General features: G+C 43.0%; 1 protein-coding gene across 2 annotated transcripts; it reads left to right on the top strand.

Moving 5' to 3' along the window:
• Positions 1-1052: 1052 nt before the first annotated feature.
• jam2b (junctional adhesion molecule 2b) lies at positions 1053-11293 on the top strand. 2 transcript variants are annotated; one of them, XM_080479126.1, is made up of 11 exons: positions 1053-1250; positions 4960-5025; positions 5803-5913; positions 5990-6139; positions 6665-6846; positions 7839-7947; positions 8029-8136; positions 9118-9136; positions 9222-9273; positions 9405-9445; positions 11107-11293. In XM_080479126.1, exons 1-10 carry the CDS (start codon positions 1199-1201, stop codon positions 9441-9443), a joined length of 888 nt encoding a protein of 295 aa, XP_080335252.1. In that variant the 5' UTR covers positions 1053-1198; the 3' UTR covers positions 9444-9445; positions 11107-11293. The 2 variants fall into 2 exon arrangements, with proteins under 2 accessions (XP_080335252.1, XP_080335251.1); XM_080479125.1 differs by lacking the exon at positions 11107-11293 and having other exon boundaries at positions 1103-1250; positions 9405-10739.
• The last annotated feature ends 6149 nt before the right edge of the window (positions 11294-17442 follow it).

A 17442-nucleotide genomic window follows, 5' to 3' on the forward strand; every position in this document is an offset into this window, starting at 1 on the left:
AAACACAATCCCACAGTGAAGTTCATGCCCTGTTACAACGCTGACATGTGTTTATAGACAGGTGTGGCCTATACTGTATATGTAGAAATGGTTTTTTTCTTTTTAAATTTGGTGGCTGCAGGTTATGTTAATTTTTTTAAAATAGTTTACACTGTACTGTCTGTGGACAACGTCAACATTTTTCACAATTACAGACATCACTGTGCAAGCAGAACATTTCCTGAAAATTCTAATCTAATAGTTTTCAGCAAACTGCACCACATTCTTGTTCTGTCCATTCCTACATGCCACAGGTGCCACTGTGTCAGTTTTCAAATGGAGTCACTGCAGCATTTTCTTCACAATTACACGTTTAAATTACACCAAATACATGTAATGATGTACAGGCTGATTTAAAAAAAATAAAAAATTCCCACTGGGACGATTAAAGCCTATTTTAACTTATTCAGGATGATGTGTAATCTCTCTCTCTCTCTTTCTCTCTCTTTCTCTCTCTCATTCTTTCCTTTAATTTTTTTTAAGGGAATTTTTAAAAAAATCTGTCAATATTAAAATAAATATGCTATTTTTTTAAATCTCACACTACGATATTAAGGAAGCCGGGGGTTCCATATGCTGCACAATGTGTCCTTATGAGCACCTGCAGCCCAAACCGTCTGTTTACGCTGCTGAATATTATGTTTTTGTCCCGTATTTGTTTGACAGACGGTCAGAGGGTCACTGAGGGGAGGACTGGCACCTATGTTTTCTACTTAAAGCTTAAATCCTGTTCAAGGTGAAACCAATGCTCCATAATCATACAAACCTCTAAATAAATGCTTAAGGTTTTTAAGCACAATAAATGCTTATTCATAAACAATAATCACTTTAAAACATCTTAAATCCTAATGAGTTTTCTGGTGAGCATGAAAAAGACACATGCTCGTCGTGTGTACTGTACACTCTCTCTCTCTCTCTCTCTCTCTCTCTCTCTCTCTCTCTCTCTCTCTCTCTCTCTCTCTCTCTCTCTCTCTCTCTAATTCTTCCTCTGCTACGGTTCGCGGGCCCGGTCCAGGATTAGGCGCGTGTGCGCGCGCACCCGCGCGCTGCTGCGGACGCTCCTTGGATCCGCAGAGTTTGGAGCGAAACTAATCTCATCCACACTCAGGATCCAGCCCTGAACCTCAGGACCGAACTGATCTTTAATCCGCGACCCGCCATGAAGAGAATGACGCTGCTGGCGCTGCCGCTGCTCGTCACCTTCCTGCACAGTGAGTCTCACCGCTTTTTAATCACTTTTATCAAAGTTTACTAAGTTTGAAAAAGAGATGAAAAGTTTTTTACATCTTGACACCGAGATGAGGGAGAGGTGGTGTGTTGGCCTTCACGCTGTTTTTGATGTTCTTTCCTTTGCTTGACTTAGAAATCAGCTGCAGGACGGTTTCTCTTAATGTTTGAAGTATTATTAAGGTACAATTTAAGTGTTTGTGTTTGCAAGGCAAAAATAAAATACTGTAAACGATATGGAGGATTGGTGGGGAGGCTTGTGCTCTTACCTGATAATGACAAGATCAACTATATCAGTCCTGTTGGTGGACTTTGTGTTGAGTTTGCATATTCTCCATGTGCACGCTCTCACGGTCAAAAACATGTGCTCCAGGGGAATTATTATTATTATTATTATTATTATTATTATTATTATTTTATTTTTTGGTGTGATTACATGACTGCCTGTCTGTGTTGTCTTGTGCTGCACTGCTGTCCACTGGGACCCACAACACTCTGTTCGATCAAGCTGTAAAGACAATCGATTAAATCAAATCAAAGTAAAGTATACAACTTAAAGAAGATGTCAGTGACTGCATGTTTGGATCGACTTGGTGAATCTTGATGCGTTAACTGATTAACTCTTGTACTCCCAACTAGAGATTATTCATTATTATTTTTTAACGCAAAATGTTTTCAAACAGATGAAAGTGCTGTGTTGATTGTTGCGGTGATCGTGGGAGTGATAGAGCCCGTGCACAGCGCTGAGCCCCGGTGGGAGGAGGTGTGATGGGTGGAGGGGCTGCAGCAGGCGCTCAGACTGCAGGGAGTGGTGGAGCTCCGTGTTTACACTGAACACGCTCTGATGCTGTTTGAACCCGAGATCCTCAGGCTGATGAGACACGTCACACCATCCCACCGCGGAGCCCGAGATCCCACACCGGAGTTTGGAGATAGCCCCTGACTGACCCTGTTGTTAATTGGACTGAGATGAAACTGACCGCTTGCTATCTGGAAACCAAAGAAGAAAAAAAAAGCATTTGAAGTTGCTGTGGGAACGTTAAAGGGCAGAGGCTGCTGTCCAAACAACAAACTTCATGTTGCAGATTGTCGCTTTGACGTTTTGATCATGATGTCCAGAGATCCTGAGACATGATTGAAATCTTCTGTTTGAACAAACCTATTGAAAATATGTACATGCAGCATATTTAACAGAGAAGTATCACTTATATTAATCTGCTTGACTCCAAAAGATTTGTAATTGCTAGATTTTATGCATTTTAAAAACTTACTTCAAGCACGATTTCTAATAAGCACATTGTAGAGTAACTTCATTTAAAACCCACTTACTAGTTACCCTTTCCTCAGCTTTTGGTTATTGTTTGTTCATTATGTGGCTTTATGAGAATGAACAGACAATAAAATTACATTTGTGTCGGTACAATGGAGTCAGATGAAGTATTAAAGTCGGACTGAAGTTCAGGTTGAGGTCATATTGAAGCCGTTGACGTGTGTGTGCGTGTGTGTGTGTGTGTGTGTGTGTGTGTGTGTGTGTGTGTGTGTGTGTGTGTGTGTGTGTGTGTGTGTGTGTTCGTGTGTGTTCGCCAGCTGAGAAGTGTAAGGTTACTGTCTTGAAGAGTTTCTTTGTGTGCATGAAAAAGACACATATTCGTCGTGTGTACTGCACACACACACACACACACACACACACACACACACACACACACACACACACACACACACACACACACACACACACACACACACACAACCTGTTTCAGTTTATTTTTCACATTGAAGAACAACTAGAAACACCTTTAATTGTGAAAAGTCAATAAAAGGGATTCGATGTACCGCCTCTGCTCTGCTACTTAATTCTCTTCCGAGCATCAAGCTGATATTAAGGAATGTCATAACAGTGTCGTCTGCGAAGCATCCAAACTTTGCTGCTTATCGGGATTCTGTTTTTATAGTTGAAGCATCATACGAATCATTAACTGCTGCTTCTGTATTTTCAAAGAAAACATCCTTAGTGGCTCTTCTGGAGTGTTTGATCTGTAGTTTGGTGTGTGTGTGTGTGTGTGTGTGTGTGTGTGTGTGTGTGTGTGTGTGTGTGTGTGTGTGCGTGCGTGCGTGCGTGCGTGCGTGTGTGTGCGTGCGTGCGTGCGTGCGTGCGTGCGTGCGTGTGTGCGTGCGTGCGTGTGTGTGTGTGTGTGTGTGTGTGTGTGCTCGCTAAAGGGACACGTCACTGGAGGTTATCAGGTGGGGATAAGGCGGTTTGTCCAGTGGTCATCCATCACTGGCATTCCTGGACGCCACCGCTCCAGGCACCGCCAGGACGTGGCCACAACCAGTGTAGTCTTATGCATGTTTTTGAAAACACATGTCAGTTTTGAATCCCGAGAGTGAGGAAATAATGAGAAGAGCACAGTGAGGCTGGGTGTGAAGGACATTTCAATGGGAGTTCAGGATTCTGTTAAAGGTTTAAGGCAAAGACTGAATGTTTGAGATGTTATGCATGTTACCCACTGAGCGTGTGCTTTTAATGTCAGTTTATAACTAGTGCTGAGTCATGGAACTTCTTCTGCGTTGTTCTTGAGTGAATAGTACATTGAAATGTTGATTTTATACACTCTTTAACATGAAAATTATTCTATCCACATTTTTCATTTGAAAATGACCTGATTCCTGTGAAAGAACTGTGGTGGTAAAATTAGGGAGTAAAGCAGTTGTTCGTTGTTTACGTTTCTTGGGGCTGATCTGGAACAAAGAGGGGCGGATTCTTCTGGTTTAGAAGCTAACAGCTTTACTGTAAATCTCACTTTGCAGTAATGGTGTGGGTAGTTTTCTTGCTTCGTGTCCTTCCTGCTGCAAGATTCAAAGCTGTGACCCCTAAAATAACATGATACTCCACCAGCCATAGTGTTTTTGGCAATACAGCCGCATCTCATTCCTCTTCACTTTACCTGAAATCAGAAGAAAATAGAAATATTGATGTTGTTTATAAAGTTGAAAATGACCACATTTAGAGACTGTACTCAGTTTCAGGATCGTGAGTGGATACTGTCTAAAAAACTATTTATGATCATTACAGTACTTAAAGAGGTCATGTTATTCAGCTTTTTGATACCTTCTCTTGGTCTCGTTGGTCCAAAACCTTCAGTATTCAAAGTTTCTAGCTTCTCCTTGATTTTCCTTCATTTGAATATTGGATCATAGGAGCTGCATTCAGAATCTGCTGTGTCTGTGTGAGCTGGACTGGCTCCGCCCACACATGCCCATCTTGGGAAGAGGAGGAAGTACTTCCTCTGGTGGTGCCATGTGCCAGAGCAGAGCTGCCTAATTGTGGGAGGAGTCAAAGGGAGGTCCTACCTTGATTGTGAATGGCTAAATCCCCGATGACACTATATAGGGTTTGATTCCTGATTGGCTGGTTGGAGCAACACACTTTTTAAAAACTGAAACAAGCCAGGGAGAGAGAGGACAGACTGTCTTCACTTCTGGGACGTCAGTCCAGGTATGGGGACGATTAGTACTGCTGGAAAACCGTTATAAGGGAACTTTACTTAATATGACTCCTTTAAAAAAAAAAAAAAAAAGAAAGATACTTACAGACTTAGAATACATTTTTTCCTGCTTTGTTTCATCTGTTCTTGTTGTTTGCAGAGCTGAAACACTTTATGACAGTGTTGAATGGATGTTTTTGCTCTGCAGGTCCCGCCTGTTTATCCGTGACAGTAAGCAGCAGTAAACCCAAAGTGGAAATCCACGAGCACACAGGTGAGCAATGGAACTTTTCAGCACAAATTAGTAGTTTTCTTTGAAGAAAAGAGTGTTAAAACTTCATATTTATATGATTTCTGTAACAGCTGGTTGATGTTCAGACCCTTTGTACCTGTAACAAGCATAACATGCCAACACATGTGTTTGTGTGTAACAACACTGGGTTTCCAGGACAAACACCTTGAACTCGTAGGGAAAACATGTCAATCTGGACCTGAACCGGGTTCTCGCTCTGACTTGAGCATGTTAACCACGGAACCACTACCAGTGGTCAAATGACTGTATCTCTGTGGCTGAAGTACAAGGATGTATTGGCAATATAGCAGGCTGCTCTCTAACCACCATCTGTTTAAAATAAAGATCAAAATGGTCTGCAGTCAGTCTGCTTCAACATCGTGGCTGATTTCACTTCAGTGAAGAGAATTTCTATTAAAACCTATAACTTCTTTAAAAAAGATATACTGGTATGTCCCTCCTCCTTTTCTAGATTTCTCATGTAAGTCAAGTGTTTCAGGAACGCTTGAAAAAACGTGACACATTTTGACATTTAGTTTGATTTCTGAGACAAATTACTCAGATAAACTAGTGGATAAGTGCAGCTGTTTTTATGCGTATGATCAGTACATTCATGTATTTTCATCTTGAATCACACAAATCTGTGTAAGAAAACTGCAAAATTCCCAAATCTTATTGACTCATCCAGTTTGTTGACTCGATCCTTGAGCCTGTAACAAAACCAGCGAGTTCACCTCTGAATCAATCTTGTCGTCTCAGACGCCGTGCTGTCCTGTGAGTTCAGGACCGAAAAGGACCAGAACCCTCGAATCGAGTGGAAGAAGAGAGGGAAGGGGGTGACCTTCGTGTATTTCAATCACAAATTCACCGGTGAGTGTCAGAACTGATCAGTGCAGTGTGCTGGATGAGCAAGTTGGTCTAATCGTCTGCCGTCTCTCCGCTGGAGGCCCGTACGCCGGGCGGGCCAAGATGGACGGAGCGACGCTGACCATACACTCGGTGACGCTGAAAGACTCGGGGGAATACCGCTGCGAGGTGACCGCCACCGAGGACCACGTCAACCTGGGAGAGGCCATCGTGAACCTCAACGTGCTCGGTAGGATGATGGGTGGTGTGCTGGAGTAAAGTGAATCGTTTGAAGTGTGATGGAGTGAAAACAAAACAAAAAACAGCAGATGAGCGTTGTTCAATCTAAAGTCGAGGAAGTAAAAACCTTCATTTGCACATGCAAATGAAGGTTTTTCTGGCAGAAATCCACTTTCTCACTCATAACAGTTATTATCACTCTCAAAGAAAAATAATAATAAATGATTACTGCCAGTTTTTTTTTTCTTCTTCTCATGGCTGGAAGTGAAATCCAATAACCACACCACTCATAATATTGTAATACAACCCCATAGACGACAGACATTTCTCATTAAATAGTGAAATTATCGCGGCCTTGCCAGCTTCTGCTTCCACGTTCCTGCATAACCAATAAAAACTCGCACATTAGACGTAATGAAGCCAGAATAATTGAAGTCGATCACTTCGACTGTCACACTAATATTTCAGTTTGTCTTGTCTTGACGTGACAGTTTTGGTGGAACGGGCTCTTTCTCTTTCCTCTCCACTGCCTCAGTGCCTCCACACGTCCCGTCCTGCGACGTGCCGAGCTCGGTGTTCGTGGGTTCGGGTCTGGAGCTTCTCTGTAAGGATAAGCTCAGCGTTCCTCCGGCCACCTACCGCTGGTACAAAGACAACAAGGCCATGACGGCCGCAGGAGAGGCTCCCTACAGCATGGACAGCAGCAAGGGCACTCTGGTGAGTGTGTTTCCGAGTATTTCAGCTTTACCAGGCGCGTGTGGAACCAGTTCCGCACAAAAACTGCAAAAATTAAAACTCAAGGTCTGGGATCACCACAATTATATCGTGATGTCCTGGTTCGAGGTTAAAGACCTCACATTTACACAAAAACAACTAATTAGTTAACACGGGCACAGTCTTTATCTTCTTAAACAAAAATTATTATTTCAATGTTCCCATCACAAACAAATATTACAAATTTGCCCAAAAATTTAATTTAAAGAAAATAAAATCTGTCCAGAATCAAGAGTTGCTGCAGCTTTGATCCCTTAATTTCATTGTGCACAACTTTAATTTAGTACTAAAGTCCCTTTTTAGTGGTGGCCTTCTCCTTCACTAGTGTTGGAAAGATCTTACTATTGCAGAAAGTATGAGATCCTAGTCCGTAGGCCACGCCCACCGTCCCTCCTGGCCGTAGAAACTGGCGCAGGACGGGTGAACACAGCTCCTCCCTCTGACGTTCAACATCTGCCTCACTATTACAATAAATAAAAGCTTCAGACACCACACTGGAAAATCCCTCGGTTGGGATCTTGTTTTGTTTTTATATTTCACAGAGAACTAACCTGACGTCTGTCTCACTCTGCCGCAACCATGGAAAACAGTAGGCCTATTTACCGCGCAGCCCCGCTGCCACCTAGAGGACGTTACCACTAAGCGTTTGTCAACTGCTGTAAAAGTGTTGCAAAAAAACAATTCAGATATATATATATACATACAGGAAATATAATACAGGCTCATTTTACCTTGATGACTCAATACTGCACAAATCTGCTCACATAATCAAAGGAACCCTTAAGTTGTGCATAACCTATGAAAAAGTTAGGAACTTCCTTGTGGAAATTTGAAGTAGGTTACACACACACACACACACACACACACACACACACACACACACACACACACACACACACACACACTTACGGTCTTCTTTTCCTTGTTTGGAGCAGAAATTTAAAAGTGTGTCCAAGATCGATGGCGGCATGTACCGCTGTGAGTCCTCCAACAGCGTGGGGGCGCCGAAGAGCTGCGTGGCTCAGCAACTCAAAGTTGTTGATTGTAAGTTTTTCCTCCAATGAAAAAAAAAGAAGATAAATGCTTTCCTGAGTGACACAACAGATGTTTTTCTTCTGCGTCCAGACCCTTTGAACATGACCGTTTTGATAGCCGGAGCAGCAGGGTTTGTCGCGCTCTTTCTTTTCTGCTGCATCTGCGTCTGCGTCTGCCGCCGCCGAGGCTGCTGCAAGAGTGAGTATCTTAGGCCGCGTTTACACGACAACGATTCAAATAGCTTTTTCAAAAAGTTTTACTTTAGGACCTGTTTTCCAAAAGTTGTTTTTTATTTCAGTAACTAACCGTTGTGTAAACAGACGTCCGAACTGAGACCAAAGTTTAGCATTTTCACTTGAAAACATTGTCAGGTAGACGAATCCTTAATTCACCTCCACCTTTCTGTGTTTGTATTTAATGTAGTCCTCCATTATCCAGAGATCAGAAAGTTCTTCAAAGTATTCCAATGGAAAACAAGACATTGTACCTTTAAATTAAGTTTATAGCTTCTGTTCAAATGAATATCTTCAGAAACCAGATAAATCTGTGAACCTTTATTGTTTATTTTTGATGAAATCAAACTATATTGCTTTTAATGATTACATTTTGGATGTAAAACTCTTGATTAGATAAGAGGCTGTAGAGAAAAGGAGGCCAACTACAGTACAAATCCTTATTACAGACAGTATCTCCTTATTAGGATTTTCTAGGTGAAGGAATTATTTTCACAACGGAACATGGAGAAAAATATGCATCGTACATTTCATCAGCTCATTGCACACAATAATATCAGTTTAACTCATTTCCAGAGGCTGTTCTCACACCTTCCTTTACGGTTTGACCGCCCTTCTTATCATAGTTTCCAGCAGGAAGTGATTTCCAGTGAAAAAAAAAAGAAAAGTAAATCTCAGATAAAGCAGATTAATGTTTCAAGGATCAACAATTAAAGTCTGAAAAGCAGAACTGGTTGGAGAAATGAAAAAAGGTGTTGCTAAACATCAGGATGTGTTTGACAGAAGTGGATTGAGGAAATAGATCCAACGTACCAGAAACTGCATGAGGAAATATGTTAGTTATGGTTTAACAGACACTGGAGGTAAATATCCGCTCCGAGTCAGCGAGCTCAGCTGCAACTCAATCAAGCACCGCACTGAACTTTTCTTTTGTTTCTCTGAACAGAGGCCAAGAAGACAAAAGGGTGAGCTCTTCCCTTCTCTGTACTAATTTTACTTTATAATCTGGTTATGAGCTCAAACTCCACCATCACCGTTTGTGTGTTTCAGCTCGAAGGCCTACAGCCCTCCTCCCCCTCCGCCTCCTCCTCCCTCCCGCAACGTGAGTGATCAAAGGCTCTCTTATCAGGCCAGGCCCTGGTTTGACTGCCATTAAATGCTGTTGATAAGTTGCCGATAACACAGTTCCTTGGCTAATTAAAGGAAATGAATCATTGTTTTGTCTCTCCACAGTTCAAGCACTACAAACAGACTCAGTCCTTCATGATCTGAGGGTGAAGATTTCTCCCTACGTCTTCAGTTTTTGCCTCTTTGGACGGCTGCGACGTTTCCACCAGGACAGACAGATTTGGTTTTAAAAAATTATACAGAAATGCTTGTGCACGTCCAGATTCACAACTTTATTTTTTCCCAATGCTGTACAATATTTTCTAAAATCTCCTTTGTCTATCGTGAATCTTGAGGAATCTGAAATATTTTTCTAATTGTCTTTAAAATCCTCAGGTTCAATCGTTCAGCTGAACATACGGCTCTCTCCTGCCTCCTATGGGTCAATACACACACTTCCTGCTGTACTGTATATAGCTTGTTACACATGACCTTAATCTCATTATCGGAGTGCTTATTTGCGTAAAAGAAAAATGTTTTAAACATTTGTATTTTGTATTTTTGTTCCACATTTTTATGATATCTTGACCTCATTTTATTTTTCTTATATTTCCTCTTTGTATTTTAATATTGCTCATGTAAATTGGGTTCCAGATGAACAGGTGTCTGCACACACTGAATGGTGTCACAGAAATGTATAAAATGTTTTGCATATCTACTTGCATATATTGACAAATCTAACTCATAATCAATAAAAAACAAAACCAGAAATCCGTTTGGTGAAACAGTGAATTACACAGGATGTAAATGCACCTGTATGCTTATAAGAAGGCCACACACTGTTGTAGTTCTTTTCAGCAACTTTACTCTATGAGGTCAAAGTTCGAGTCTTGTCTGACTTTTTCTGTGTGGAGTTTGCATGTTTTTCGTGCTCGTGCAGGAATTGTGATCATATATGAATGTGTGTGACTGTCTGTGTGTGTCTTTTCTAGCTTTGGCATCTTGCATGACTATATAGGCATTGTGGTGGTAGAGAGAGGGGGAGAGAGAGAGAGAGAGAGAGAGAGAGAGAGAGAGAGAGAGAGAGAGAGAGAGAGAGAGAGAGAGCAAGAGAGAGAGAGAGAGAGAGAGAGAGAGAGAGAGAGAGAGAGAGAGAATCAGCAGTGGTGCTTTTTTTATTTTGAGACATGACCTGCCTGCACAGTGAGGCGAATATACTTTGTGTGTGTGTTCAATGATCTATCTGTCTGACTGTATTCGCTATAGATGGATGGTTAATTAATGTCACACGATTGCTCAAACTGCAGGCTCTCATTTGCACGTGCACTATTGCATGCCGATAGACTTACCTGGCATTTATTCAGTCGACTGCTCTTGTAAACGTGCCGATTATTGTCATGTCTTTATTGTAATGACTTTGCCTCTCCTTGTTATAAAACAACATGCATCTTTAGTCAATGCAACCTCCTATGTCGTGTGCTGTCATGTAGGCTATAGACTGATGGTCTTGGATTGCATCCATGAAATATTATCATGTGGGCTACTGCATATTAGGAATATTTAGCTGGTATTGCACAACAGCCAGGAGATGAGCACCCTCCTGATTATTGACGAGTATGTGGCACACTGGTTGGAGACAAAAACAAGTCCTTTCGAATGTGCTGTGAGCACCCATCTGGTGAGCGGCCTAAACTTTACTCATGCACTTCGACCTGAGTAAAAACCTTGAGCCGATACTTTAACTTCTACAAAAGTATTTTAAAAACATAATGAATAAAAAAGAGTAATGAATGTGAATATTTCTGACACCTCTGGTTTCCTCCCACAGTCTAAAAACATGGATGGATGGACGGACGGACGGACGCTCATGACAAATCATCCGCAGTGGTCTGGCTCTTAACCTCCTTAATAATTTGCAATATGATTCACTTTTTACAACAAATTATCAGAGGATGCAGCGTCACTTCCCTCTTCTACTCACATAATTAAATGGAATTTTTATTTGCTCAGAGATCATTTTTTGTCACCATGTCTTTTTTCTTTCTGCGTGGCTTTAAAGGAAGTGAGTTGTAGTTTCTAGGGACATCTAGCGGCGAGGCTGCAGATTGCAACAATTTTTTTCAAAACTCAAATGAGAGGCTTTCAAACTTGTTTAAAAAATATACGGTGCTTTTCAGGAGTGAGGATTTTACCTGGAGGTTTGTTTTCTATTTTTTTCAATATATATATATATTTCAAGTTACAATCATGAGGGCTGAAAAGCTCCATCACAGATTTGACAGTTTGGTTCTATATAATTAAACATCCTAAACATTTGCAATAAATAACTCTTGTTTCATATTTTGCCTAAAAAAAAACAAACCCATCTGTAAGACGTGCATAAAGAGAATTTACATAGCGGGATATTCTTGAACAATGACTGTTCTTTGAATATGTACGTTTCAAAGTCAGACCACGAGGGGGCGCTGAAGTACTGACTGTGTCTGTGCAAACCAGCAGAGACTGTATCTCTGAAGCGACATGACGCCAGCCTTTATCCATTATTCGCCCATGAATAGTCGTGCTATTGTCCCCACTCCCTTTGTCCTTGTTGTTCTGCTTATTGTGGTGCCATAAATCGAAAATCCTGAGATGCACCTGTTTCCTGCAGCTTTACAAGCACTGTCCTCTGGAGAGGATACATGTATGTATGTGTGGTTGTATGTCTTTTTTTCATTTTGAACATTTGGCCGTGACTAATAGACACTTTGGATATTTTTGCATCTCCCCTTTGCACACACCAAAACTGCTCAGATGCTGACTGTGTCAGGAATAACAACAGTCATCTTATTTTCATACATGGCAATAATTTTATCTAATGACCAGAGCCACTGGAACCTATTGATCTGCTGATATTGCTGCATGGCACTTCAAACTATTCAAATAAGCCAATCTGGCTGCAAAGAAAAAGACATCAGCAGGAGTCTAAAATGCAAATGTTGCCCCAGTCTGTCACATGTGGGGAATTTGTGTCCTCTGAGGGAGCCCAGTGACTTTGGTTCTACTATCATGCAACACATTTTGCATTTATGGGGCGTTTTAGTCATGAAATCACATCTAAATATTGAAAGATCGGTGTGGACATAGAATAAAGATATGATGTCAGACTTCTGTCATGTTTTGTGAATGACACAGATCAGCTTGTGTGCTCTACATGATGGTCATCATCATTCAGTTAATGGACATTAATAGAAATTAAGCAGTAAGGGTATCTTGAGTCTAATGTGTCTAATAAAAAACAACAACACATCAGCGTTATCACGGAGACTACATTCTGGTCAGACGGTTCCTCTTAGTTTGCCCATAAAATACACCACAAGTCACATTTTAGTACAGCTGACACATGAACATGTGACTAAAATGTGCTTCAACAATATTGTGGGAAAGTCATCTGATCCGAGTTTGAATTTATTCAATACAGTGTATGTAAATACACACCCACTGTTCTGTTAATAGTGAGCAATGTCAGGGACAGTGTGTTAAGTTTCCTGTATAAACACACCAGTGGAGATCAAATGTCACACAAAGAATTAAATAAATTTGGTTCCTGGTTCCTGGTCGCTGGTTCTATTCCATCTCTACTGCCTGCTAGAGGCAGTGCTTTAGCACTTGAATATCTACGTCTCATGTACACACTGGTTGAGCACCTATACCAACAAAGTCACCTTTGACCCCCGAGTCGGTACGCATGGCCAGGCTGAGAGGGGTGGAGCAGGTCCCGGAAGGGGCCGACCCTCCCTGGATGACCCGCTTCTCCTCTGCCAGGTCCCAGTAGTGAAACGACCGGTCGAAGGCGCCGTGGCGGACCCAAGGGCCAAGAGACCTAGGGGTAATAGGCTGGCAGCCCTTCGGACTGTCCCTCTCTCCCCGGGTCTTCACTCGGTGTGTGGCTGCCGCCCTCGCTCCTCTGCAAGCAGACGGACTGAAGGTTTTACCTTACCTCAACGACTGGCTTGTCTGTGCGCCCTCTTCATGCTCAGGTAGCCAAGGACACAGCCTGGCTTTTGACCCATGTGGCCCGCCAGGGGCTAAAGGTGAACATGAAGAACAGCTGTCTGGATCCCTCCCAGAGGGTTACATATCTGGGTATCGACATGAATGCCGTCACCATGACGGCAAGCTTGGCAGCTGGATGGGTGGACGACGTCCTCTCCTCCTAGTCCCATTTCAGGATAGGCAGGACATTGCCTTACATTCAGTTCCTTCGCCTTGCAGACAAACTGACAGCGGTATCACGGGTCATCCCCCTGGGCCTGTCGGCTCATCTGCCTTTCCAGATATAGATCAACAGCCTCCACCTGGATGGCAGGTTACACAGGCATCGGAGGGTCAAGGTTACCAAGAGGTCCGCTCAATCTCTAACCCCGTGGGAAGAAAGGTCGTTTCTGGTGAAGGGGGTGGCCCTGGGCGCCATTCCGTCTCGCAGAGAGACGGTGATGGTGAGGGCTTGCCCGGCAGGTTGGGGCGAGGACTGTCCGGGGCTGTGGTCGGCCAGGGACAGCACCGGGCATTTAAGTGTGCTGGAGCTGTGGGCGGCTCACCTAGCCCTGGAACACTTTATGAACTTCATAAAAGGAAGGCACGTCCTTGTCTGGTCGGACAACATGTCTTCGATGGCACAAATAAACCACTAGGAGGGCACCAGGTCACTGCAGGTACTGCGGGTGACAGAGTGTCTCCTAGGCTAGGTGGTTCCCCGGCTGGCCAGCCTGAGAGCAATGCATGTACTGGGGGAACAGTACAAAGTGGCGGATTTCCTCTCTCGACGGGGAGCCCCGCCCGGCGAATGGAGGCTTCACCCCGAGGCGTTTGAAAACCTCTAGCAATTTTTCGGGAAGGCAGAGGTAGACCTTTTCAACTCAGAGGAGTCAAACCACACCCATTGAGGCGGTCTATGCTGCAGCCTCGTGGACCTCACCCAGCACCTTTACCAGATTCTACAGAGTGAACGTGGCGACACCTCCTCCTCTGGGAGCGATCTTGGCCGTCAATCCTTCAGCATCCAATGTGTGAAATGGGTATCCAGATTCCTCATGACGCTGTTGACATTGCTCATCCAGTGCTAAAGCACCGCCTCTGGCAGTCATCCTGGATTCAAAGAACCGTAGTTACGTATGTAATTTTCGTTTATTCTGCAGACAGATGTGGTGATTCATTTTATTGGACTCATTTCCTGGACACTGCTCCCGACCATGACTGACCTTACCCTGGACTTAAAATACTCTAAATTGGAATGATTGACATTGTAAAGATCTACCACACGATGAGCAAACAGCTCTGTAACAACAGTGTTTGCACACACACACACACACACACACACACACACACACACACACACACACACACACACACACACACACACACACAGTGGCTGGTTAATGACTCTGCTCGACTGCCCACTGCAGTCATTTCTTTTTTTTGTTTGTGGTTTCCTTTGAACATCTTAAAAGGCCTTCTTTAAGGATGCTCAGCCTGGATTACAGCTCCAGGGGGATGTTACATCACATTTGTAAATGTGTGCGTATCTGTCAGATAGCAATAGTGGAGCGCGAGTGTGAAAATAAGCGAGAGAGAGCAGATGAGTGCGAGTGGGCGGCGGCTGTCAAATGAATTCTATGTCAGGACCACTGTTTTCTAGATGTTAAATTAAGCCACAAGTCAAGCTTCCTTCAAGTCATCCCTCTGTCGCTGCTCGGTTGGTACCAAATTTAGATTCGCCAGGGCCTCGTGCGACCACACCGTCTGTGAGCCGCACTCCTCTGAAATCCTCAAGCAACACTGCCATTTTATGAAGAGACTCACAGCAGGTGTAACACAGGAAATCAATGCTGTTGTTTTTTTGCACCAATGAAACCTTCTTATTGTGAAATGTTGTTTCATTCATTAGTGTTGCACTGTCTCCCAGGTTTGCCGCCACCCGCATTAGCAGCTCCTGGGTTATGCAAAGCTTACATCATGCAGGCATCAATGTATTTATGCCCCAGGGAAATTATGGCAAAGGGAGCCGGAAAGAGACCACTGACACAGGAATTACCAGAGGAAACTCTCTTTCCCTGTAGCAGTAGGAAATAGTAACATTGAAACATTTAAAACGCCACCAGACGACGCCCCCTACAGTTTCATTAAATCTTTATGCTGCGGCTCTCCTATGACGCCTGCTTGTGTGTGTGTGTGTGTGTGTGTGTGTGTGTGTGTGTGTGTGTGTGTGTGTGTGTGTGTGTGTGTGTGTGTGTGTGTGTAGCCGAGAGGGGGAGTAGAGCAGAGGGAAAGTTTCTGTTTTGTGCCTCCGGTTTGCAGTGTGTCGTTATTTAGCTTCGTCCACAGACAAGACTGTTAAGTGTAATTACAGCAGGAACAGAGGATGGAAACAGTTTTGCTGCCACAGACAAACAAACAGTAACCTCTCTGACAGCACAAGCAATCAGCCTGGACCTTCACTTCCACAGCAACACTGTGCTTCTTATTGCAGCGCAAAGTTATACAGACAAAATGCCTTGTCTGTGTTTATATGAGAGACACTGTAGTGAGACAATAATTTGCCTGCAATTAAAATGCATAGCAACATCTATACCATGAATATTAGAGAGGCTTTAAACTCGATAAGGAACAATCTGGTTTACGAATCTTTCCCTGAATCTCCACAAAAATCAATTCTCAGAGTGTGTTAAATAATGAGGCTTCCCACTGATGGGTGTAGATAATCTTCATTCTGATCAAGTCCAGATATACTCTGTTTAACTATCTGAATAGAGTTAATAAGGTCAGCATTATCCCTCAGTTCCACTTGTCTAAAACACAAATAAAATCAGAGATTGCTGTCATGCGGCTTCGTCATCACTCAGCAGCCTATTGTGATGCAGGACAGCTCTGCGTTTTAAAGAAGCAACAACATATGATTTGCGTTATGTCTTCGGTGGTTTCTTTACATCACATGTCATCCAAATACAAAATGGGAAGGGTAAATAAAAATTAAGGAAAAAGAATGACAAACAGATGAGAAGAGTTGAAATGACAACTGCCGTCACATGAGATCACTTCATTTCATGGCTCCAGTTTAAACCTATGCATCATTTAATACTAAGAAGTGTGCTTAAGCATGTACACGTTCATCCATGCGTCCTCGATGTAACTTACTGGAGCCGACAGTCCACCGCACACACACCTAAAGATGCCAGTTGACCTACAATGCATGTTTTTAAACCCTGAGCATGCTGGGAAAACCACAAATGCACAGGGGGAACCGGCCAACAGCTTGTAAACCACAATATTATACACTAAAAAGTTGGTTATCCTTGTTGAAATACTTTTTTAAAATGTAATTTTCTTGAAAACGGGTTAAAATAATCGTCCAGCCTGGTTGCAGACACTCAATACAGAGAATGTATGAATTCATTTGTAATTGCACTTCTGTCAAGTTGTCCAACTACTGCTGTGTGACGTTTTTTGTTGCAGGGCTGAAAATAGTTTCCCCTGCTTGGTTCTGGTCGCCACCACATTCAGGTACAATTTGTGAGCCTTTGTTGGTGGAAGTTCAAGACACGTGCAAACACGTTCATATTCACAAGCAAGCTTGTTTTCATACTACCCAGGCTCAGGGACAACGTGCAAACTTCTTCTTCTTCGTCTTGGTTGCATTACCGCCATGTGCTGGTTGTATCTATCTACATTGTTTCCCACCACTCTCGTTGTCCCTGATGACTGTTTCCCCAGTTTGGGGTTCCGTGTCGAATGGCGTGCTGACTGGGCGCATCTCCCCGAGTTCTTCAACGGAGTCCTGATGGAATGTTATTTTGAACAGCTAAAACTCCACAATTAATCTGTGCATATCTAAAACACGGCTGAGAAGATGAGCAAGAAGAAGAAGACTGCAGCAGCGAAGTCCCTCGCCTTTAAAACAACTTCTAAAAAGACGAGCATGCCTGTGCTAAGGAAGTAGCTAATGCTAATGCCAAAAGGGAAAGAAGCTCCGGGACGCCAACGGACACTCCAGGAAAAAGCGTGATGGAAAAGAAAGCAAGAGGTACGCCTTCACACGAGTTCTCCAACACCCCAGTTGAGCATATAGTGAAAGCTATTGACTCACTGGGAAGCTGTTTGGGCGACGGCATGGAGGCATTAGCAATCA

Source organism: Lipophrys pholis (assembly GCF_963383615.2).
Source record: "Lipophrys pholis genome assembly, chromosome: 13".
NCBI lineage: Eukaryota > Metazoa > Chordata > Actinopteri > Blenniiformes > Blenniidae > Lipophrys > Lipophrys pholis.

What these genes read in the sequence shown, in the direction of transcription:
- jam2b (XM_080479126.1), top strand. Translation starts at nt 1,199, where the DNA reads ATGAAGAGAATGACGCTGCTGGCGCTGCCGCTGCTCGTCACCTTCCTG. An exon ending in GGAAATCCACGAGCACACAG is followed by an intron (nt 5,026 to 5,802) that starts GTGAGCAATGGA and finishes TTGTCGTCTCAG; the next exon opens with ACGCCGTGCTGTCCTGTGAG. An exon ending in GCAACTCAAAGTTGTTGATT is followed by an intron (nt 7,948 to 8,028) that starts GTAAGTTTTTCC and finishes TTCTGCGTCCAG; the next exon opens with ACCCTTTGAACATGACCGTT.